Source organism: Macrobrachium nipponense, chromosome 1, assembly GCF_015104395.2.
Source record: "Macrobrachium nipponense isolate FS-2020 chromosome 1, ASM1510439v2, whole genome shotgun sequence".
Lineage (NCBI taxonomy): Eukaryota > Metazoa > Arthropoda > Malacostraca > Decapoda > Palaemonidae > Macrobrachium > Macrobrachium nipponense.
Window position 1 is genome coordinate 28,678,973 of NC_087200.1, and position 25,462 is coordinate 28,704,434.

Here is a 25,462-nt window from a genome sequence, read left to right on the forward strand (position 1 = left end):
CCTTCAAAAGACCCTTACATTGGCAAGTTCGCTGGGACTTCTGGTGAACTTCCAGAAGTCTCAATTAATCCCCAGTCAAGAGAGGATCTATCTGGGGATTCGGATAGCTTCTCTGGCTTTTCGGGCTTTTCCGTCGCCAGAGAGGATAGCTCGTTGCTACGAGAAAATAACGACCTTCCTAGAGAAAGATGCATGCACATTATTATTAATAGGTGTTAGTTTTTCCAGACCTCTGAGTCTCAAGTAGACTCTTCTCGGGCTGGTTCTCAGGGATCAATCCTGAGAAGAAAAAAAAAAAAAAAAAAAAAAAAAAAAAAATTAGACTTTATTTGAGAAACCCGTCTTATTTAAAAAATTTATGATTTTATTAATTGAAAAATCCCTGCTTTCCGCAAGAATATTTTTCATTTCCGAACTCCGCAGATAAATAGATCTTTGCTGGGTCCAATTTGGGCACTCTACAAGCAAATGCTGTACTGTCATGGGTGTTTGACATCTGTTACATTTCACTGGGTCAGCATGTGGTGTTGACATCAAGTGACCATGTGAGAATCTTGTGTGTCCTATACGTAGCCTTGCTAGGATCACCTCTTTTGCTCTTTCCTCCTGTGAGGATGTCCTCCATGCATAGACTTCAGTTTTATATTTTTAAGTTTATTTGTTGTTGGCACAGAGGCCCATTCTTCTTTCCAATCCTGGTAAATTAATGTTTTAACTGATTTTACCCAGTCTGACACTGGGGCATATGAAATTGTTGGAGGGATAGTGCAGGCTAATTTGGCAGCAGAGTCTGCATATTCATTTCCTTTTATTCCCACGTGTGCTGGGATCCAACATATTTCCATTGATATTCCTGATTGGAGGAGTTGATGAATTTTTATTTGAATTTCCTGTACTATTTGGTTTCCTGGTTTATACTGTCTTATTGCATCTATAGCGCTACGTGAGTCACTGAAAATAACAGAGACACTTGCTTTTGCCTCAGATATCATATCTAGAGCCATCTGTATGGCTGTGACTTCAGCAGTAAATACTGATGATATTGAAGGTAGGCTTTTTTTACTTAACATATTTTTCGAATATGCAGATGCTCCTACTCCAACATTATTTTTGGAGCCGTCTGTATATATCATAAATTGTCGCCTTTCTTCTAATGTGCTCCAAAGCATGTTGGCGGTACATTTCCGTATTTGTCATTTGTTTTTTGAGTAGGTAAGACAGGGAGGTACATATCTTTACTCTATTCAAAATCCATGGTGGTGGCAATTCCATTGGTGGGTGAAAAATTGGATTCATATTATGTATGTTCATTATGTATCTAGCTCTTTTTGGGAAAGAGCTAGTACTATTAACTGCTGTTACTTGATTACAGTTTTGGAAGCAGTAAGTTGCAGGAGACGATCCTGCTTGCATTGAAAGACCTCTTTGTATTGTTATTAAATTACGGTGATGTTTTAAGGGCAAAACACCTGCCTCCACCAAAAGTGAGTTTGTTGGGGACGATCGGAAAGCTCCTGTGCACAATCGCACGCCTTCATGGTGCACTGCATCGAGAGATTTTAATGCAGATTCTGATGCGGATGAATATATTGGACAGCAGTAATCTATTATGGATAAGACTGTTGCCTTATATATCATTAATAAAATGTCTCGCTTTGCTCCCCAATTAGTGTGTGATAACTTTTTTAATATGGCAAGGGCTTGGATGCCCTTGGCTTTAATGTATTTGATGTGCTCTTTCAATTTAAATGTTGATCAAATATTACTCCTAGATACTTGATTTTTGTACAAAATTGTATTTCAGTGCTATAAAGATGCAGTTTGATTGTTTGGTTCTTCATCCACCTTTTGTCTTTGTAGAAGACAATTGCTTTTGTTTTATCAGTTGAAAAAAAAATTTAAATCCAACTGAATTTGCCCAACTACATATATTTGAAATGGCAGTACTGAGAACTCTCTGAGCATGTCTCAGATTACTACTCGTATAGTAAATGACAAAGTCATCAACATATAAACTGTTTTTTACACCACTTGGTAAATTTATAGTAATGTCATTGATGCATGCACAGCGAGGGAGTGGATGAGTCTGCTGGGGACACTCTCCTCGCTGGAGCAATTCGTTTCTCTAGGAAGGTTGCATCTCAGGCCTCTACAGTTCTTCCTATACCAGAACTGGAGGCGTCTCTCCCTAGATCTGGAGTTCTCCCTCAAGATCTCAAGGGAAATCAAGAGACCTTCGGTGGTGGAACAACCCACTTCGATTTGTGGAAGGAATGTCTCTCTACATGCCGAACCCCAGCCATGTGTTGTTTTCCGACGCATCGGAGGCAGGTTGGGGGGCGACGCTCGGGACAAGAGAAGTGTCAGGCACCTGGAAGGGGGATCAGGTGTCCTGGCACATCAACAAGAAAGAGTTGATGGCAGTCTGGATGGCATTGAAAGCCTTCGAACCCCACGTCCGAAATGCAGTAGTGCAGGTCAATTCGGACAACACAACAGCCTTGGCGTACATCAAAAAACAAAAAACAGGGGGGGACGCACTCCTTCTCCCTGTACGAAACAGCAAGGGATCTTCTGCTGTGGTCTCAAACAAGGAAGATCAGTCTTCTCACCAGATTCGATACAGGGAGAAAGGAACGTCAGGGCCGATCTCCTGAGCAGGAAGAATCAACTCCTGCCTTCCGAGTGGACCTCCACTCAGAAGTATGCCAAGACCTGTGGAGAAGATGGGGCAGACCTCACATCGATCTCTTTGCAACAGCAAAGAACGCAAGAATCGAACTTTACTGCTCCCCGATCTCAGACCCAGGAGCAGTATCAGTGGATGCGTTTCTCCTAGATTGGACAGGGCTAGACGTCTACGCCTTTCCCCCCTTCAAAGTACTAGGACAAACCTCAAGAAATTTGCTATCTCGGAGAGGACAAGAATGACGCTAGTAGCTCCGTTCTGGCCCGCCCAAGATTGGTTCACAGAGGTACTGGAATGGTTGGTGGACTTTCCAAGAGCACTTCCACAAAGACAAGATTTGCTCAAACAACCCCACTTCGACAGGTATCACAGAAACCTCCCCGCTCTCAATCTGACTGGCTTTCGACTGTCAAAAGTCTTGTCAGAGCGAAGGGGTTTTCGACAAAAGCTGCTAAGGCTATCGCCTCAGCTAGAAGACCTTCGACCCTTAAAGTCTACCAGTCGAAGTGGGACGTCTTTCGCCGTTGGTGCAGGAACCAGAAGTTTTCCTCTTCCAGTACCTCTGTGACTCAGATAGCAGATTTGTTTCTAGTTTTCCTCAGAGAAAAATGCGGTTTTGGCAGTATCTACTATCAAAGGATACCGAAGCATGCTGGCTGCGGTATTCAGACATAGGAATTTAGATCTTTCGAATAACAAAGATCTTCATGATCTCTTAAGATCTTTTGAATCTTCCAAGAAAACCTCGAGCGAAGTTCCAAGTTGGAATCTGGATGTGGTTCTTTCGTTTCCTGAGGTCCGCTAGGTTTGAACCACCACATTTAGCCTCCTTCAAAGATCTCACGAGGAAAGCTCTCTTTCTCATGGCTTTAGCATCAGCTAAAAGGGTTAGTGAGATTCATGCCCTAGAAGGAAGGGTAGGTTTCAAAGGAGATTCCGTGGTTTGTTCCTTCCTTCCTTCGTTTTTGGCAAAAAATGAGAACCCCTCAAATCCGTGGCCAAGGAACTTTGAGGTTCGTGGTTTATCTGCCATAGTAGGGGAAGAACCTGAAAGAACTCTTTGCCCTGTTAGGAGTTTAAAATACTACCTTCAGAAGAAGAAACCCTTAAGGGCATTGAGGATAGACTATGGTGCTCTGTAAAGGACCCCAGCAGACCATTGTCGAAAAATGCGCTGTCTTTCTTCATTAGAAGTGTTGTGAAAGAAGCACATAAAGCTTGTAATGGAGGAACATTTCAAGATCCTAAAAGTCAAGGCTCATGAAGTAAGAGCAATTGCCACTTCCTTGGCCTTTTTAAGAAGAATATGTCTCTTCAGAATCTGATGAAAACTACATTCTGGAGATGTAATTCAGTATTCGCCAACCACTACCTAAAAGACGTCAGTATTACGTATGACGAGTGCTTCGCGTTAGGCCCGTACGTATCGGCGGATTCGGTGCTGGGGCAGGGAGCTGGAACATATCCTTAGTAGTTTTTTTCCCTTTTTTTTTTTTGGTAATTGAGTTCATATGGTTGTATGAAAAATGATGCAGGTAGGCATCGTTTTTCGTTTTCGTAATGCTAATAACGTTAGTTTGGTTAGGTGATCGGATTTGCTTTGAAGCTCCCTGCGTTGGTAGTGGACAGGTTCTGTCATAGAAGAGGGCGAACCCCCATTGACATGATCCGACTTGGATTCTACTAAGTAAGCGGATATCAAGTCCCGTTAGTAGACCCAAAGAGTCTTTTCAGCTGTAGGTCACGCCCTCGCTGTAGTTCTTATGGCTATGCAGACTAATAGACAGTATCTATGAAGTCTTCAGCCTAAACAGGTAAGAACCAAGGTTATTTTTATCCTACAACAGGTGTTGTTTACCTTTTCTTTGTTATTTTCTGTCTTGTACCCTCCACCAAGGGTGTCAATCAGCTAAGTATATGTCTGACAGGAAAGTTCATGTACAAAAATGATATTGTTTATTTTACAATAAAGTTTTGTACATACTTACCTGGCAGACATATACGATTGATGGCCCGCCCAGCCTCCCCTCAGGAGACAGGTATAAGAGAGAAAAAATCTGGCAAGAAAGGTATGATGGTTCTTACACCCGCCTCCAGCGGCGGGTAAGGTAGATCACCTGACCTACCTGTCGCGTTAGCCGCGAGTTTTGAATTCTGTCGTGACGTCAGAGACGTAAGCTAAGTATATGTCTGCCAGGTAAGTATGTACAAAACTTTATTGTAAAATAACAATATCATACTATGAAACAGTAATATTCGTATCCCGTATATACTACTATTTTAGGTGGGGGCATCAGAAAGCATACATAGCTGTATGTAGTTCTAAATTAATTAACTAGTGGTTCCCCTCATTTTGCTACTCCATTTTTTTTCTTGTCCTATCATGATTGACCTGTCTTTTTTGGAAAATGCTTTGACCCTTCTGCTTCTCCCCCACACTCTAGTTCCATCACTGATCACTATGAGGTACATTGATGAGGAAAAGGAGTTACTGAAGGTGTGTGGCTTTCTCAGGTTATTGGAAGGTCTGTCCCTTCTTGCCTTTATGGAGCACTTGGCTACAGCTAAGGTTCTACAATTGCTCAAGTCTTGGTGGATGTTAACGGTAGCCCTGCTGCAACACCTGTACCTTAGTAACTATGCGAGAGCCAGCAGTTGAAAGAATTTTAAAGTGCAGGAAGGCTCTACCCTTCTGTTCTTCCTCCTCCTCACCATCCTTTTCATCTTCCCTATTTGTGGATCAGTGGAAGCTTAGTTACAAGGCAAGAATGCAACCTTTTGCCAAAAGAGGCTAAGAAGTAATGTCTTGTATGTTGGTCTCAAGCCAGAGTTCATGGGGGCAGGTGATCATGGGCCTTATGGGTAGATTGGTGCACGAAACAGTTTTTTTACCTCTTCCTGGTGCATGGGCCCACTTGATTTTCTTGGGAGAGGACTTAGTGTTAATCCCCCATTGTTCATGTGCGGAACAAACCTTCGGTCTTAACAATAGGATATTTTCCTAGTGCCAGCTGATAATCGGTTAAATAATCAGAGATTGTAAAGCAAGGAATCTGTGAGATCTGGCAACGCCTGCACATATGTGGTGAAAGCTGGTCAGAGACTGCACATTCAACCTCGTGATGCACCATTCTTTTCTTAACTGCTTTGGGGAGTTGATGCTTACGCTTTGCTCTCCTTCCAAGCCATTTTTTTCTGCCTATGTTCTGTTTTTCCAGTGTTGAGTGTGTGTATTTGTTGGTATGGCTTCCCGCAAGTCTTCATGGCCTCGTCAGTGCATGTGCCCGGGCATTCAGGGGTTCCCATGCTCTAGGTGTTTGGCGTTGTTGGCTATGGATCCGCATACAACTTGTAATAGGTGCAGAGCTAATTTTTGTACGGTGATGAATCCTTGCCTGGAACGTCGTACCTTGCCTAAGTTGCAGTGGAGGTTGTTTTATAGGAAGAGAGAACATCGCAGAGTTTCGACTCTTCCCTCTTGGGAGGGGTTTTCTTCACCTCGTCTGGACAATTCGGCTCGATCACTCTCCCTGATGCTAATTCTGGTTTTCCTGTGTCTCCTCCTTTTCTTCCATTGATTCGTCGATGGAAGTATCGGGAGTGCCACAGGGTGATTTTGTGCTTAAAGTAGCCCCCTCTACCTCGAGTTCCAATTTTCTTCCCGGGAGGGAGGAGGCTGCCTCATCTCATTCCTTTATTTCAGATTCGGAGTCATCCAAAATGGTGGTGGGCTGGGCATCACTTGGGCTAAGGGGTTCACCCTCTTCGGAGGGTTTGTGTGATGTCAGTTGAAGGAGCCGCTCATCCTCCCGCCACTATGACATCATCGTCCTCTCTTGCTGAGGTCTTCAAGATGCAATACTGTGTTCTGGAAGAGAGGTTTTCTGCCTTCGCTGGGAAGGAGACGATGTGTAAACATAAGGTCTCTTCTCCACCTCCTACTTCTAAGAGATCTCGTAGGGAGGTAGATTTATCTCCTTCTCCTTCTTCTCCATTGCCGCTTCGTCATCGTATCATACGTTGGAGGATTGAGGACTTGCGATTACGTCTTCTGCGAGCAGAGGGAGTGCATCACCTGCATCTCACGATCGTTCTCTCATGCACGTCTGTGGTCGTGCAGGTGAGAGGAGCGCTTCACCAGCTGCCCCACACAGTCGCGTTTCTCCATTGCAGGTTAGCATTCATGGGATTGACAGTGGAGTCTGCGGAAAGGAGCCATCCTCGTCTTCGTTACATGGTCGGGTCTCCCCTATGCATGCTGGTAATGCGTTGACATCTTCTCTTCACGGCTGTGTCTCTCCGCGTGGACTTGTTGTTCAAGGGTTTCGAACAGACCTGTTCTCCAAGGGAACGTGAGCCTCCGGCATGGGATGTTTCACTTTTCCTTAGAAATTTAACTAGAGCTCCTTTCGAGCCCTTGCGTCGTTCATCAGACAGAAATTTGAAGCTCAAGACAGTATATATTCCTTTTGGCCTGGCTTCTTCGAAGAGAGTGGTGGAGCTTCATGGCCTAAGTTATGATGTGAAACGTACCAGGGGTTGGGGGTATGTGACCTTTGAATTTGTCCCAGAATTCGTGGCCAAAACCCAGAATCCCTCAGTACATGACGACAGATTTGCCTCTTTTTCCATTCCATCTTTGAATTACTTTGTGGACAATGACCCACAAGAGCTCTTGTTGTGTCCTGACAGAGCCCTACGTTGCTATCTTTTAAAAGGACCCGACATCTTAGATATCAGTTTATCTATCGTCTCTTGGGCATTGGTCCACCTCCTTTAGAATTTTTTTTTTTTTTTAAAGGATGTCTGTACCTCCCTCCAAGTATAAGTCTATCCTGTTGTTAAGACCGAAGGTTTGTTCCGCATATGAACTAATGACTAATTTTTAGATTAATTTGTTATTTTTCTTAGCTAACAAACCTGATGTCTTAACATGGTCTCTGACCAGCTTTCACCTCGTACATGCAAGCGTTGCCAGATCTCACAGATTCCTTGCTCTACTATCTCGCTTAGAAAGTATCCTATTGTTAAGACCTCAGATTTGTTAGCTATGAAAAATACAAATTGATTTAAAAATTTGTCATGTTAATAGGGCAAGAGTCCACACTTCCTTAGACTATTTGCCTGTATAATAGTACATCCTTAAGCTTGCTTGTAACTGGTCCCTGGACCTTCATGAATATGACTGTTTCTATGCCCAGTACTGAGCCATAGCACGCCTGTCCTGGTACGCACGCTCAAGCTTGCCTGAATCGATTAGCATTGTAAACCTGGTTGGTTGGGCTTCCAGTTCTATGATGATGGTGTTTTTGCACCTTTGACAAATTCAGACCATGATTTGGTGTCTTTAGAAGCCTTTCAAAATTATTATACTAAGAACCCCTTTGTCCAACAGATCTAATTTTTATAACACAAATTTCAGTGATTTGTTACCTTCTTTAAAGCCTCTCATCTTGACTAATTGGTAAGCCTTAAGGAATAACAAACCTTAAAATAACAGTTGTTCATATACGAAACAAACCTTCGGTCTTAACATTAGGATAGGATAAATACTCAGCGCCAGCTGGAAACCGGTAGTTTAAAATAATTGTGTACGCAAGGGACTATTGGCATCTGTGCTTGGTCACGAGACATGTGGGGCTACCCATATACCCCTCATTAACTCGTGACCCCGTTAGTTATTTTCTTACCGCCTTTAAGTGAGGATGTGCTTTGCTCCGTCATTTTAAAGCCGGTTTAGTTTGCCCCCTGTTGTTTTCAATTTGTTGTTTGGAATTCCCGGGTATGTGAACATGAAGCCTTCTCATGCTGCGAGACTTCCTGGATATCACAAGAAGCAGATAAACGCCCTGTTATTTTCTTCGACGGTTTCGACGTCTAAGTACTCATCGTGTAGTAAGTCGTAGGTGAAGAAACTCTTAAGGTACGGTTAATTCGTTACCTGTGCCTGGGAATATCGCATATTCATATGGATTGCCTGTAATCCAAAGCTTTGATGTATCTGGATGTGCTTTCGGAAGTAATTATGACTAATTGTGCTCCTTTCCCTGCGGGGAGAGGCGAGCATCGCCATCTTGTTTTCGTTCCAGATACGTGGGTAGAGAGGAGCAGGTGTGTGGTCGGCATTAGGCTTATCAGGAGAACCAACCCAAGAAGGACAGTTGGTTTGATGTATAACGTCATGTTGCCACCCAGGATCCCACGTGATGGATGTCCCTTTTATCCTGACATGCACTGAATGGCAGTCGGATGCGTCGCCATCTGTAAAGAAGCAGATAGGGCAACAAGGCAGCCTTTAATGTCAGGTTGCTATGACTACGAGAATAACATCAACAGCCTTGCACTTCTGGTAGGGTGCTGGCTTCGCATTCGAGTTGCTCAGTGACGTCATAAACATGGCGGCCGCCATAACGTCACTTCACAGCTGCGGCCTACACGAAGACATGCTTCCATTTTCATTTCGAGGTACAAGGGTACTTTACAACTATGCTTTCGGATTGGAGGTTTTTAATGCACATTGTTTTCGAGAGAAATTAAAAGTGTTAGGAGATATAAGTCATATAATGGAAAAATTACAAGCGTTAGGAGATATAAGTCATATAATGGAAAAGACACAAGTCTTTCCTTTGTATCCTTCCACTTAGGCGTCAAGCTTAGGTGACTGGCTTTGACGCCAGTGCGTTCTCCTGCCAATCCTGGAAAAATAGGGACTTCGTAGCTGATCCTCAAGCCAAGAGGAGAAGAATAATTTCTTCTTCATCTTCGAGCCAGGACTGCCACATCCTTGTAAAGTAGAAATGCCACAGAAGGTTGGGTCTTTTGATCTTGGCTGCAAGAGTACCATAAACAGCCTCACGCTTCCATCAAGCGTGTTGACGCCATAGCCAAGACCGCTTGCAAATGGCAGTACTCATGACCTCACAGCCTACTGATTCTCAATTTACTTCGCTGCCTCTGGAACCTAATACGCTTTTTGACTCATTGGTACACACAGTAATGAAGAATAAACAGGATCTAGAGGTGAAAATGGCTAAGTAAGACAAAAAGAAAAGGAGTGATTCGTCTTCTTCTCTAGTTGGTGTCATAGCTAAGTTCGATGACATCACTGAGTGTACCAGTCAAGCGTTGGAGGATACGGGATTTCGTGACTGATCCTCGGGACGAGGAGAAGAGTAAATTCTTCTTCATCTTCGAACCAGGACTGTCACAGCCCAATCAGCAAGAAAATCAAGAAGTCAGTGGCTGGTAAGCTCAAAGCAATTGGACGAAGCCGTTTTAAAGAGTCCGAACAAGCGAAAGTGTCGACTATCGCTGGGCTAGCGGCCGACGTGGAGTTGCCAGTGGTGACTACAAAGAGTCAGAGAGACTACAATGTCGTGGCTTAACTTGATACATACGCCGCTGCTTTTACAAACTTTTTCCATGGACTCTAGATGTCAGAGTAATAAAATATGATAAAATTGCTCTCATATTTGTATATAGGATTGCAAACAGACACCTTCACAAATCCTACTGACTATAATATTTTCAAGATCGAGCCATCAGCGGCCATTAAAGATCAAAGGTGCCGAGGCCGTATGGTTGGACGCCCATGACGCATGTAAATAGGTACCTTCTCAAATCCTACTGACTATTCGGGATTGAGCCATCAGTGGCCATTAAAGATCAAAGGTGCCGTGGCCGTATGGTCGGAAGGCCATGATGTATGCAAATAGATACCTTCTCAGATACTACTGACTATTCAAGATCAAGCCATCAGTGGCCATTAAAGATCAAAGATGCCACGGCCGTATGGTCGGACGGCCATGACGCACCCGGACGTTTGTCAGAGGGTAGGAGTGAGTTAACGTCTCCTGTGGCTGAACACAGTGCGTTAGAACCGGAGGGAAGAGAAAACCAAGAGTTTCTTGCTTCGTATGAGGAGGTGATTGATTTGATTAGTCAATTCAATAACCTTTCGGGGAGCATGGAGACACCTGCCAGCATGCTTCCCCTGGGGATTGACATGGTGTTTGGTTTGAAAAAGGATACGAAAGTGTATGAATTACCTTGTTCTAGTCATGTAGAGTCCATTTTACAACATGTAAAATGCACGGATTGATGGAAGGATATGGATACCTCTTAGTAATCGTATGCAGCCTGAATGGTGGAAAGTAGCATACTTTGGGTTGACTCCAGAAAACTTCAAACCTTTACAGTAAGGAGAATTCCCATGTTTTATATACTTGTTGGTATAAGCTGGTTTCTTCCTATAAGAATATTGACCAAATGCTTCGACTTACACAAGTAGTTAAAGTTAATCGAAAACTTGGTTCCTTCGAAAGTACTGTAGAACCATTCTTCTTAATGAAATCGAATGGGAACTTAAGTCAAAAGAAAGAGGTGAATGTTTTTCTTTCGTCACTTAAGGTAGCCAAGCCTAAGTAGGGCACTTGTAACCTAAGATGCCATAGCCAGGATAATTGGGTCATACCTTTTAGCCTAACAAGTGGTTATATTCGTAGCTTATTCCAGCCAGTTCGAGTCTACTGCTACTATCTTAGTTAATCTGAGTAGTAGTTCTTAGCTTAGACTGTCCGAACTAACTGGTTTGGGTATGCATGTGCTGGCTTGGACCAACTAATGGTTGCGGTTTGGCTTTTGAACCTGCATTTACTATACTAGATTAGGCTGAGTGGTACAATTCTTAGCTTAGCCGGGTCCGCTTAGTCTAACTCATAGGTTAGGTGGTTCCGCCATACATGTCAACTTAGCCTAACAGGGGGTTGATGACTTAACATGATCTGGTTGCTTGAACATGCCCGTACTATCTTAGGTTGGGTGAATTAGTAAGGTTATAAGTACAGCCGAGCATAGACTAGTGCCTAGGCTACCCATTTGAAACACTTTTACCACCTCAGCCTAGAAGGTTGTGGTTGTAGCCTAGCATGGATAGCCCAAACTTTCTTGAACGGCTTTACCCTAACCTAAGTCATTTAGTTTTTAGATTAAGCTAGTCTATACTAGTCTAGCCTAGTTAAGTGTACATCTCGGATGGACTTAACCTACCCTAAGTGATGGAGGAGTTAGCCCAGCCTAATCGGAAGTGTTAACATAGCCTAACCTAACCAAACCAGGGTCCTAGCCTAATTGGAAGAATTAACATAGCCTAACCAAATCAGGATCCTAGCCTAATTTGAAGGGTTAACATAGCCTAACCTAACCAAGCCAGGGTCAACCTAGTCTTGCCAACTTAAAATAAGTTAGTCAATTCTTAATTGACTATACCTACTTAGACTAGTCCAAGTGGTTGTTGGCTAGGTTAACCTGGAATCTGCAAATGGGTCTCTTCCATACTGGTCTAGTTTCTATATTGAAGTCATGAACCTAACATAGAGGGTTCGAGCTTCAGTTGGCTAGAGCAAGGCATTAGTACCTCATCATATCTGGAACGGGAAAGGGGAGTTTCCCATTCTTCAAGAGTGAGGTAGGGTGAAGTGATGTTGGGTACAATTCTTGGCTAGGTTACTCGAGAATAGCACCATGATGGTTTCTGGCAATATAGGATTTCCATTTGGAGGGTAGCATATTAAACATATGCCCGTATATTGTAACAGGTCACCGCATAAGGTGTTTCGTGATTGGGAGCTTAGTTTTTACAAAAACACTGAGCTGTTTAATAGCTCTCCTAGGGCTGAGGGCTAGCCTGAAGGATTGGATATTTTTTACGTGGCTAGGAACCGATTGGTCACCTAGCAATGGGACCTGCAGTTTATTGTGGGATCCGAACCGCACTATATCGATAAATTATTTTCTATCACCAGAAATAAGGTCTCTGATTCCGCGTTGGCCGAGATAAGAGTAGGACCTCGGACCACCGGTTTGGCAGATGAGTGCACAAACCACTTGTCCAGAGAGGAACTCGTATAATGGAAAAACCATGTAATAGCTGTCTCAGGGGTTTCACCCTTCGAGGAGCCTGAGGATTCCATTTGCGATACTGGGAACAACCTGGAGGTTACGCAAACTCTAGGTTCTACCTGTTCTGCCATGTCCCGGACGGAAGGATGGGTTCCAGTAATTAAGGAGGACCCAAGATGAGTGACTGATAAAGTTTATCGTAGCACAATCGTCGCTAGCAGGTTCGTTTGGGGAAGAGGCACCACCGATAGGTAGAATTAATATCTCAAGGTCTGGAGGTTGACCAGTATCCCCTTTCGAACTAATAGTTCTCAGTTTTTGGGTGTAGAGTGTCACCTCGTACCTAGCACGACTCCAAAGGTCGTTAGCTCACATATACAGAATGACTCTGGCCGTGACTGCCTGTATAGTGGATGTTTCTGTCCATTAAAGGCATTCGGTCAGTAGACAATGATCTGGTGGAGAGGTTGTCAGAACAGAGGGAAGAATCTCTGTAATTACATGTTTACATGCATGGTGATATACATTGGACTGGTGATTGGGCATGTGAATATCGCTTCACACTGACTAATCTTCAGATGAATCAGGAGCAGTGAACTGGATGGGGCACATAAGACCTCCGATCTGATAAGTGAAAACATACTTTGTATCAGAGTAGCCTTGACGGACTACCACCAGGCACATACATCAGTCACGTTACAGGAAACTGACCGTGGATGGGGGGTCTTCCTCTGACCTTGGTAGAGTGGGAGTACTCAATAACCAGGGTTTTGACATAGACTCAAAAGTAGTCTGGAACATCAGTTCCAATTGGCCCCGTAATCCGGGATAATGAGTCACTGCAGCACAGGTCATGATGACAGATACATTTCTTAGTCATACTCAGTACGGTGTATGTGTGAGGGACCTTCTGCAGGGCCGGCTTTGACTTGTCAAAGTACTCTGTGGTTATAGAAAGAACTACATCACCTAGAACATTAAGATGGTAGACGTAAAGGAACAGGCCAAACAGAGGCGATCGGTCAAGCCTACTCCTTGTTTGTCAAGTTGTACCAATGAGGTTATACAGAAGAGAAGGTCATCAGAGGAATATGGGCCTTCTGGCATTTAAGAACATATCTGTTAAAATGATCGTGACGGTTGATCTGTGACTGTATCGAAGCTCAAAATAGAGCAATTTTAAGGAGGTCTCTGTCTGTTCATTGAAATTTGAGAGTGTGTTTTTTGTTATGAAAACCACTTTAAATTTCCTGTATATATATAAGGTTGCCCAGAGGTCCTTGGACTCAATTTCCTTGGGTCCTTTGGTGGCTGCTCAACAAAAGGTGTAACTCATCCAGTACCCTTGGCGGGTCAGTTGGTATCTTGTCTAAGATGATGGTATGAATGTGAAATGGAGGAGTTAACTGGCCTCTCCTTTTCAAATTTCTGTCTCCTTCTTTACTTAGGGCAGTAAGAAGAGAGTACCATCATAAGCTGGAACGGACAAGGTACAGGTGAGTGAAGTGGCCATACTCTTAGGGTTAGTGTCAGTAGATACCTATCAGTAGCAGGACATTCCTCTCTTTAGCAAGGGGGAGAGGAATGATAACAAACCTACATGAGTGGATGAATTGGTTTGTTAGGGGAACAGATCTTCTTATCTTCCTCGGACGCAATGAACTATGACATTGTGTAAAAACCCAGAAGTCTGACTCTATGATATTCATATATGTCTTAAATTCGGAAATACTGGTCAGTTGTTTCGTAGAATTCTGGTATTCAGAAAACTGATCAAAGGTGGCAAACTCCCAGTTGGTTAATAGTACTTACCTCCCACCAAGAGTAAGTCTTTCCTAATGTTAAGACCGAAGGTTTGTTTCGTATATGAACAAATTACAAATTTGTAACTAATTTGTATCTTTCATAACTTACAAACCTGAGGTCTTAACATACAAAGGCCCACCTCTAACCACCCCTCTATCAACTAACCTGGGTTGGAAGAATAACTAACGGGGTCACGAGTTAATGAGGGGTATGTGGGTGGCCCCACATGTCTCATGACCAATGAGGGGTATGTGGATGGCCTTACATGTCTCGTGACCAAGCACAGATGCCAATAGTCCCTTGCGTACACAATTATTTTAAACTTACCGGTTTCCAGCTGGTGCTGAGCATTTATCCTATCCTAATGTTAAGACCTCAGGTTTGTAAGTTATGAAAAATACAAATTAGTTACAAATTTGTCATATTGAAACAGTTTAAATCAAGTTTTAGACTATGGTATTCTTTAACCCCCAAACAGAAGGCAGAACTTATGAGTAAACAGTGGGAAGTCTGTGGTGTTGCTTCAGTCCTGCTCAGAGCCCAAGTTGTGTTCAATTGCCATCAGGTCAAGAGAAGTCAAAACTTTGCTTCTGGGCCTTGACAATTATGGTGGCATAAATCCTAAGGTGATCTTTCCCATCTTTTTTAAAAAGACTGCCGATTATATTGCTCCTAAGATGACCACTGATTTCATAAGATTAATTGAACTTGTAAGTTTTCCTCCTGTTTGGGGAAAGGGTACTATTGCTGCATTACCTAAGTGACTCTGTCTGGTGTCTTGCCCCCTCAGAACGTAGGCCAGTTCCAATTATCCCTGTTTTATCGGAGGTTTTTGATAGCTCTCTAATTGTCTTTGTATGTCTGTTGAAAATAATAACTACTACCAGAGCTACTGTTTGGGTTTTAAGGTCTTGGTACTTGTCAATATCCACCACCTTGCAGAGTGCTCCTGATGAGGGTGCAGAGGTACAAATGGTTGGTCTAAATTTTAATGTAGCATTTATCCAGAAGCTAAGGTTATTGGGAATTGCAGGATCTTTCATTAATATTTTCAATGAATTCTTGTTAGGCATAACTGAAAGGGTTGTTGTTGATGGCCAGTATAGTAGCTATAGTAATGTCATTTCAAATGTTGTTGGACCTTTGCAAGGTCTGGAGAACAAACTGATTGCATATGCCAATAATGCTACTTGTCTAACTGGTTTTCCTTCTCTGCACCTTAGTAGAGTAGGCTTTTGGGCATGAAGCTTAAACCTTCTAAAACTAAGTATGATAGCTAGTCAATCTATAACACTGATGTCTTTACATCATGATTTACATTTAAATGATGCTGTTTTAAATGTCATTGATTAGAGATTTTAGGTGTAACTATATTATTAAGAAATTAACTTGAGAAGTAGTGTATACAAAATTGCTTCCCGTTTCTCAAAAATTTTGGTATGTATCTTGCAGAAATGCTTTAGAATATTTTGGGAAGGAGCTATTATATCTATAGTGTGTTTACTTTTTTTTCCATTTAAGCATAAGTATGTACTAGATCAATACTTTAGGCTGTTAGACACTATATGGACTTGTGTTAGGTTGTAATATAATAGAATTAGACCGGGGATTCAAATTCTGTAGGTTTTATGCCATTCTTTGTTACTTATTGGAGAGGGCAGACACCAAGCTGCTCATAAGTTTAGGTAACAATGTACTTAAAAATTAATAGTTAACATTTTTAGTTTATCCTATCATTGAATTTTTAAGGAGTTACAATATATTAAATAATATTCATTAAGAACAAACCTTGTGTGTGTTAAGAATGTTTATCTTGAGCATTTTCTGCATATACAGTCTTATTAACTGTAAACAGTTTTTAGACATTTGTTTGATATAGAAAAAGCATACGATACAACATGGAAATATAACCATGCAAAAACTCCTCTCCAAGGGACTAAGAGGCCACTTACCAATATTTATTAAGAACTTTTTAACAAACAGAACTTTTCAAGTAAGAGTAGAAAATTCCTACTCAGTAACCTATAAACTGGAAGAAGGAATCCCTCAAGGTAGTGTTTTGAGCTGTATATAGTGTTTTGAGCTGTACATTGTTTGCTTTAGCAATCAATGACATTACTATAAATTTACCAAGTGGTGTAAAAAACAGTTTATGGTGTAAAAAAGTTTATATGTTGATGACTTTGTTATTTACTATATGAGTAGTAATTTGAGACATGCTCAGAGAGTTCTCAGCACTGCCATTTCACATATATGTGGTTGGACAAATTCAGTTGGATTTAAATTTTCAACTGATAAAACAAAAGCAATCATCTTCTACAAAGACAAAAGATGGCTGAAGAACCAAACAATCAAACTTCACCTTTATAGTACTGAAATACAATTTTGTACAAAAATCAAATATTTAGGAGTGACATTTGATCAACATTTAAATTGGAAAGAGCACATCAAATACATTGAAGCCAAGGGCATCAAAGCCCTTGCCATATTGAAAAAAGTATCACACACTAATTGGGGAGCAAAGCGAGACATTTTATTAATGATATGTAAGGCAACAGTCTTATCCATAATAGATTACTGCTGTCCAATATATTCATTCGCCTCAGAATCTGTGTTAAGGGGGCCGGCCGGCTAATGCCATTTTTTACGGACAGGACTTTGATATTCATACCACTTAATAAGGTGACTTGGAACATCTCCAAACTGCATATGATTTTCGCCTCTGACCTTCGGTATTGTGACGCCAGGGCGATTTATCCCAAAAATAACCATTTTTCAAATTTTATCTCCTCCCTTGATATTTAGTATTAAGACCTAGGATTACTACCATATATAGACCTGATGTAGACCTCCAATCGAAGGAGGAGTTTTTTTTCTAAAAGTAATTTTTTTGCTAGATATGAATTTTTCAATATGGTAAAAAAATAAACCCTATAAATCAGGAGAAAAAAAAAAAGAAAAAAAGAAACAAAAATTGGAAAAAAAGGCTTGATTTGATTGTTCTATAATGTCTTTCTGCGTTATATACCAAATTCCAATGTTATAGCTTTAAAACTAAGTGAGAAGATAGATTTTGAAGGTCAATAAGTATAGTTTTGAGATACGGGCGTTCAAAGTTTTCCTTCGTATTTCTATAAAGACAATGTTAATAAATAATGATTATGAATGTATATTTCTTTTTTGTGTATTAATAAACCCAAAACTATTTTATTTATCATAATTTAATCATAAATGATGATCCCTTTGCTCATATATCGTAGCCTGGGGCACTGCGTGAGGCAAGATGGGGCACTCCTTCCTACGCAACTCTCTCTCTCTCCTTCACTAACTCGGCTTATTACAGCGAATTTTCTTCTTCTGTATGTTAGCGAGATGTTTTCCTTGTATTTTCCTCTTTGGCATGATGAAATTCTTGCCAAAACAGATAAACAAATGTAAATGCAAGAGAATGTCAGAGGTGAAACTCAAAGGTGTACTCTCTTTTTACAAAGACAATTTAATAAATCATGATTATTATGAATTTCATATTCCATTTTGGGTATTAAAAAACCAAAACTATGTTATTTATCATAAATGAAGATCTCTTTGCTCAAAGATTGTAGCCTTGGGCACAGTGTGACGTGTGCTGTCAGGCAAGACGGGGTCGTTACTACGCAACCCTCCCCCCTCTCTTCACTAACTACGCGTATATTATGATATTCTGTAATAATACTTGAGTGATTTTTCTTTGTCTGTATGTTAGAGAGATGTTTTCCTTGTCTTTTCCTCATTGGCATGATGAAATTCCTGCCGAAACGTAGATAAACATACATAAAAGCAAGCGAATGTCAGAGGTGAAACTCAAATGTGTAGACTACTTGAGGTTTGTGCTCGCACTGAATCATGGTTGAACTTAGTAGCTGACTGAAGTCTCCCTTCTTGACTCGGGGAATGTCTACAGATGCCATTTCTCCCAATTTCTTTGACAATAATTATCAAAATTTACGATAACAGAAGAAATATTGCATTTTCTTATACGGATCAATGTTTTAGTCTTATTGAGTTACGTTAACTAATTACCCTGTAACTACGAAAGTACGAGGAATTTTGACGAAATATTTCGTATACGTATTCTCAATTGCCATATGAAGCTCCATGAATTGTTTCATGACTTTGCATTTTTCACCCTATACCCCCATATGTAAGGGTTCCGGCCGGCCCCCTTAAAAACTCTCGATGCAGTGCACCATGAAGGTGTGCGATTGTGCACAGGAGCATTCCGATCGTCCCCAACAAACTCGCTTTTGGTAGAGGCTGGTGTGTTGCCCTTGAAACATCACTGTAATTTGATAACGATACGAAGAGGTCTTTCACTGCAAGCGGGATTGTCTCCTGCAGCTGACTGCTTTCAAAACTGTAATCCAGTAACAGAACTTAATAGCACTAGCTCTTTCCCAAAGAGAGCTAAATACATAATGAACTTGCATAACATAGATCCAATTTTTCAACCACCAATGGAATTGCCACCACCGTGGATTTTAAAACTAATAAAGATATGTACCTCCCTGTCTTACCTACTTAAAAAGCAAATGACAAGTACAGAAATGTACCGCCAACATGCTTTGGTGCACATTAGAAGAAAAGGAAATAAATTTATGGTATATACAGACGGCTCCAAAAATAATGTTGAAGTAGGAGCATCTGCATATTCGAAAAATGTTAGTAAAAAAAAGCGTACCTTTAATATCATCAGTTTTTACTGCTGAAGTCACAGCCATACAGATGGCTCTTAATATGATATCTGAGGCAAAAGCAAGTGTGTGTTATTTTCACTGACTCGTGCAGCGCAATAGATGCTATAAGACAGTGTAAGTCAGTAAACCAAATAGTGCAGGAAATACAAATAAAATTTCATCAACTCCAATCAGGATTATCAATAGAAATATGTTGGATCCCAGTACACGTGGGAATAAAAGGAAATGAAAATGCAGACTCAACTGCCAAATTAGCCAGCACTATCCCTCCAACAATTACACATGCCCCAGTGTCAGACTGGATAACATCGGTTAAACCATTGATTTACCAGGATTGGAAAAGAGAATGGACCTCAGTGCCAACAACAAATAAACTGAAGTGTATGCATGGAGGACATCCTCACAGGAGGAAAGATCAAAAGAGGTGATCCTAACAAGGCTCTGTATAGGACACACAAAATTCTCGCATGGTCACTTAATGTCAACACCACATGGTGACCCAATAAAGTGTAACAGATGTCAAACACCCCTGACAGTACAGCATTTACTTATTGAGTGCCCAAATTGGACCCAGCAAAGGTCAATTTATCTACGGAATTCAAAAATGAAAAGTATTCTTGCTGAAAGCAAAGATTTTTTAGTTAAATCATAAATTTTTTTAAATAGGCAGGTTTCTCAAATAAAGTAAATTTTTTATTTATTTTTTTTTTATTTAATTTTTTTCCCCTTCTCCTTCTCAGGATTAATCTCTGAGAACCAGCCCGAGAAGAGTCTACTTTGGACTCAGAGGTCTGGAAAAACTAAGCCCTATTAATAATAACAATAGACATTTGTTATACATAAATTGCATTACTGTATATTTGATTTACTGTTGGGTGGTATTGTACTGTACCTTATGTTTATTGATTGAGTGTATTGAAACATTTGGTGTAATCTGTTATTTTGTAGAATGCATGTTGTCATGAAGGTTATTGGGCATGTTTTCTTGCAGTGAACATGGATGTTAGGAGAGTTTTATCTATAAAATTTACATATTTGAAGCATTTTAACCTTCCATTAATCATTCTTTCCAGATTTCCAGGTTGGCCTAAAGAAACAGGTGGTGCCTTGGCTGCTATGGGAGCTCACCTTGATCTTTCAGCATTTTCATCATCAGAGGAACTTATGTCCTTGGGTTTAGATCGACTGAAATCTGCGCTTATGGCTTTGGGTTTGAAGTGTGGCGGCACACTCGAAGAAAGGGCCCAAAGACTCTTCCAAACAAAAGGGATGTCAGTTGAAGAGCTTGATCCATCTCTCTTTGCCAAGTCAAAACCAGGAAAAGTAACAAAAGGAAGAGAAACTGAGAAAATCAAAGAACTTGCCATGCTAGAAGCTCAAGTCTATAGGTTGACTGAAATTCTTAGTGAACAACGGAATTCAACAAAGGAAAATGTACAGCGGAAACAGGCAAGAAGAGATGGTGAGGAAGAAGAAGACGAAGAAGCTTCAGCATCAGAGTCTGAGGATGAGGGTGATGATGAAGTACCATACAACCCAAAGAACCTTCCTTTAGGATGGGATGGGAAACCAATTCCCTATTGGTTATACAAGTTACACGGTTTGAATATAAGCTATAATTGTGAAATATGTGGGAATTTCACATATAAAGGTCCTAAGGCTTTCCAGAGACATTTTGCAGAATGGCGACATGCTCATGGGATGAGATGTTTAGGTATACCAAACACAGCCCACTTTGCAAATGTCACTCAAATTGAAGATGCTTTGAAATTATGGGATAAACTGAAAGTCCAGAAGTCATCAGAACGGTGGATGTCTGAACAGGAGGAAGAGTATGAGGATTCACAGGGCAATGTCGTTAATAGAAAAACTTATGACGACTTGAAGAGGCAAGGTCTCTTGTAGACTTTTGTGTTTGTAAATAGAGGAAAATAACATTTGCAGATTATATTTTGGTTAGGTATGATTTTAAAATTTCAATCATAAGATGAATATTATTGTTTGATGGTGTAGCTTAAGTTGTGTTTTTATTCAGGATGTTTGGATGTCAGGTCATTCATCCAAAGGACAGGTAACCTGTGAGTATATCCATAGCTTGGAAAAAGTTCCTTTACCATGCTGAACTAGTTTTAGTTACCTTGAGTTGCTATAAATAATTGATGGGAAAAGTTCTGAGAAGGCATTGACCAAGAAGTTTTTTTGAGGTCATTTGACCTAGAATTATGATGTTACTTTTAGTACTGTTTATGTTTACTTGCATATACGTACTGTATAAAATATGTAGAAAGGGAAGTTATATGGAACATAATACAGTAATAATAGTGAAAGATAAATATCAATCTGAAGAATAAAGAAACAGTAATTTGTGAACTGAAAGCTACATTATGAGAAATGGACAAGGTTGTCAGTATATTTCAATAAATAAGGATATAACAGGTTAAACAAAAAAAATCCAAAAAGGATATTTTCTTGTGCAATAGTACAACATAGCACTGCTTACATCCAATTGGTGCAAAGTATGATTTAAATAGGTAACTTGATTATCACCTGAAGCATATGACCACTAAATAAGTTTTCTCAAATCTCCCCAACTTAATAGTCTTTGTCCAAAACAGGAGATATAAGTATGGTAGTCTCATAGCGTGTAACCCACCTGGACCCATCAATCATCTTCCTCACTTTTTGCAAGTCTGCTTCTCAAGTGAAGGGCTGTGATTGAAGAACCCTATTTCTTCATGTATAAGCTAATTAATTTTTTTTTTTTTTTTATTTCTCTCCTTCATGACATCTCTCTTTCATGACATTATGAAAAGTGCAATTACTTGTTTGTCAGGACATCTTCCTGATACTCTGTCAGGTGCCGGATAATTGCCAATAGGTACACATTTTTTTTACCATGAGAATTATTGTTTTTTTTCACCATTTTGCAAATTTGTTTGTTTTTACTTTTTCTCATGTTTTGGTTTGTCTGGTAATAATATTAAGCACTTACCATTAATTTGTTAGCAGTCAGAGGTAGGTTTTTCTTGACTATTTCACTGGTTTCTAAACTATTATGAGCAAAGAGGCGTTATTTTTGGATAATGTTCTTTATACCCTTTTATTACTGTATTTTTGTTAACAATTTAAAGGAAAGCCCCAACACTACAATCAGTTTGGTTCTCATAAGTTATGTCAGTGTTCTTTTATTTTGTGATTCTTGTATAATTTTGATGCTCGTAATTGTTATATATTTTGGATTTCAATCAGATTTTTTTTTTATTAAGTTGCAATGCTTATGTTGGTTAAACCAGCAGTTATTTGTCACTTTTATTATTGTTATGACCTTTGTTAATGCTCTCTTTTTGCTGTGCCTCAGTGAATTTGTAAAGGTCTTCTAGGTAAGGCCTGTTATGCCTTTTATGTTATCTTATGACAAGAAACCTGCATGTCTTGTGCAGCACCTTCTGCTTCTTTAGGATATGGTAGCCCAGCCTCAACCCTGAAAGGTGCCTCAGTAGTTGCACTAGGTGGTCAAGGAATTTTACGTTGGCAATTTCTGCTTCACCTGCATTGAAGGAAGTCTTTGGATAGTTCACTAGCTTCATCCAACTCTCCTGCCCAGTCATCTGTGCTTCTGCCCAGCCTGCTGCTCTTCCTGTCTGCTCAACATCTTCTCTACCCCAGATATGCCATACCTACTTACTACCCTACCTTCTCTACATATGCTCTGCTGCTTGGCTCCCATTCAGCCTACAGACCCTGCAGTTAACATACTTTTTTTTAGAAAGATTTTTACCTGTCCTGACTTGAGGATACTTTGTTCGCTTTTAAGTTCTGTGTAATTCAGCAAATATTGAGACAAATGATGGATGCTACTCTACACATTCTGCTGTGCCTGAGTCTCCAGCAGTGGGTGCACTTTGGAGTATTAACTGCTCCTCATCTAGTGATTACGTCTGTAGCATTTACTGTTTTACAGCTGAAACAAGAACAACCTATTTTAGGAATCCATTATAAGAGGAGACCCAATTGCCACTTTAGGAGACCCTCTTTGTCAGAGTAGCGTCAGCAGCTGCCGAGATTGAGAGACTGCGTCCATATTGTTTACATCCAGTCTTGGTTGTCCCACTGAAGATGACAATGATATCGTGACCTGGACAGTGTCAGCAAGAAGGGATTTGTAACTGTGCTGAGCTTAAATTGCTCACATTAAGGTAGTTGTCTACCTTTTTGTTAATGTGAGGAAAAAGCTGGACTGTGAAGTTCTCTCCAAGCTTACTAGATTCATTCTTGTTCCTGAAGAGTTACTAGAGCATCAATCTTCAATATGACCAGTACAGCATCTCTGGTCTGTTAAGAAAGACAATGTAGTGGCGTGGGTGCGTGGTCTTTGACCAGTTTTCACCCGATATACGCATGCATTGTCAGATCTCACAAGATTCCTTGCTTTTCACCTGTGATTTAACCGGATCCAGCTAGGCGCTAGAAAATTGTCCTATTGTTAAGACTTCAGGTTTGTAGAGATTTGTAGCTTTGAAAAATACAAATTGTTTTGGGAAATTTGTCATTTTTCACACAAGAAACTCTGAGTAAATGCTACCAGGTATATGTTCTAGATGAACTTCTACTTTCAGTAGGTCAGCTACTGTTAGACGATGGTAATGGTGGCCCTTTTAGCTAAGGAAAGAGGATGGCTTAACTCAAAATTTCAATTTGAGTCCTTTTGTTTTCCAAATTGGGTACATATAATTCATGGGTTTATGGAGAAATAAATAAAGTTTTAATAACTTCTAATTGGTGAAAATCATCATTCAGATCCATCTGTCACATAGTGAGTTTCTCCCAGTTTGGAAAGTGATTAATGGGTATCTGATGTTCAGTTGGCATATACCCCTTGAGCCTACCATACTGCTGTTCATATGTTGGTTAAATATCATTCAAGACCACAAATGGTTTAAGAGAAATATCTAGACTAGATAAACTCAGCCTCTGGTAAATTGTCATAAACAATTGATTAATGAAGAGGGGTTTATGTATAAAAGTTATTTTAATGGAAGTACTATATCTTTTGGATAATTATCTATTGTATCAGTAGTAAATTCTTTGTATGAATGTTATGTATGTGAATCTTGTAATTTTGAAAATACATAATGTGAAAATTTCTCAAAAGAATTTCTTTGTTGTTCCTGGTGTATGATTGTTTTATATTAGATTTGATTACTAATAAAGTTGATATACTGCTTTACTATATTTCATAGGGTCTGAATGTGGATTTGACATTAAATGACCATGTGAAAATCTAGTCTGGCCTATACATAGTCTTGTTGATATAACTTCTTTAGCTCTTTCTATTTGAGAAGATGACATCCATGAATGAACTTCACTTTTTATATTTCTTAGTTTGTTTTTAGTTGGCAGTGATGTCCAATCTGTTTGCCAGTCTTGATATAGTAAAGCCTTGATAGAGGTTACCCAGTCTGACACTGGGGCGTGTCATTGTTGATGGAATAATGCAAGCTAATTTTGCAGCTGTAAATGCTCTTTCTTTTCCTTCAATTCCCACGTGCTGGACTCCAACATATCTGAATGTCAAAACTCAGTCATGTGTGATTACTCGACAAGATAAGGTCGCTTAGCACCAAGCGGTAATGTCTTGTCCAATTTTGAAGGAACGGAAAATTACGGGTAGAAATTTCGTCAGTGCATTAGGCTGTTCACAGTACATAGAGAAAGGGGTGGAGCTTGGACACGGACAAGAAGAGAGCACTGGGTCATTTGCTTGGAAGTTTAATAAGCAGCTGTGGCGTGGTTGGTATGGTCTTTGCCTGCCACCTCGGTAGACGCGAGTTCGATTCTCGGGTATTCCGTTGAGGGGTCAAAGATGTGTATTTCTGGTGATAGAGTGCACTCTTGACGTGGTTTGGAAGTTGCATAAAGCCATTGGTCCCGTTGCTGAATAACCACTGGTTCCTTTCAACGTAAAACCACCAAACGAACAATAAGCAGCAGTATTTATTTTTTGGTCAGCACTCCCACTGCAATTTTTGCCTGCTACTTATCACTTTATTGCCCCCTGTGACCTTAATATGGGCCAAGACGGTGATTTGAGTCAACAGATAATAGCAGATATGTCATTGAAGCAATCTGGCCTTAAAACAGAGCAGATATCGTATCAGCTGGTTGTGAGGTGTTCAGCTCGACGCTGGGTTGCTGAATGCCTCCTCACACCCAGCTGATCCAATATCTGCTTTATTTTAAGGCCAAATTGCTTCAATGACATAGCAATTTGGCCTTAAAATAAAGCAGATATTGGATCAGCTGGGTGTGAGGAGGCATTCAGCAACCCAGTGTC

At 40.5% G+C, this 25,462-nt stretch overlaps 2 protein-coding genes across 8 annotated transcripts in view; one reads left to right on the plus strand and one right to left on the minus strand.

Annotated features, from left to right (window-relative positions):
* Positions 1 to 24,282, plus strand: part of LOC135219186 (splicing factor 3A subunit 3-like) — a 102,713-nt gene extending 78,431 nt beyond the window's left edge. The window contains exon 5 of the mRNA XM_064255737.1: positions 20,202 to 24,282. Coding sequence (XP_064111807.1) covers positions 20,202 to 21,033 — 832 coding nt within the window. The 3' untranslated portion in view covers positions 21,034 to 24,282. The remainder of the gene's footprint in view (positions 1 to 20,201) is intronic.
* Positions 1 to 25,462, minus strand: part of LOC135219184 (signal transducer and activator of transcription 5B-like) — a 225,397-nt gene that overhangs the window by 12,234 nt on the left and 187,701 nt on the right. The window lies entirely within an intron of this gene.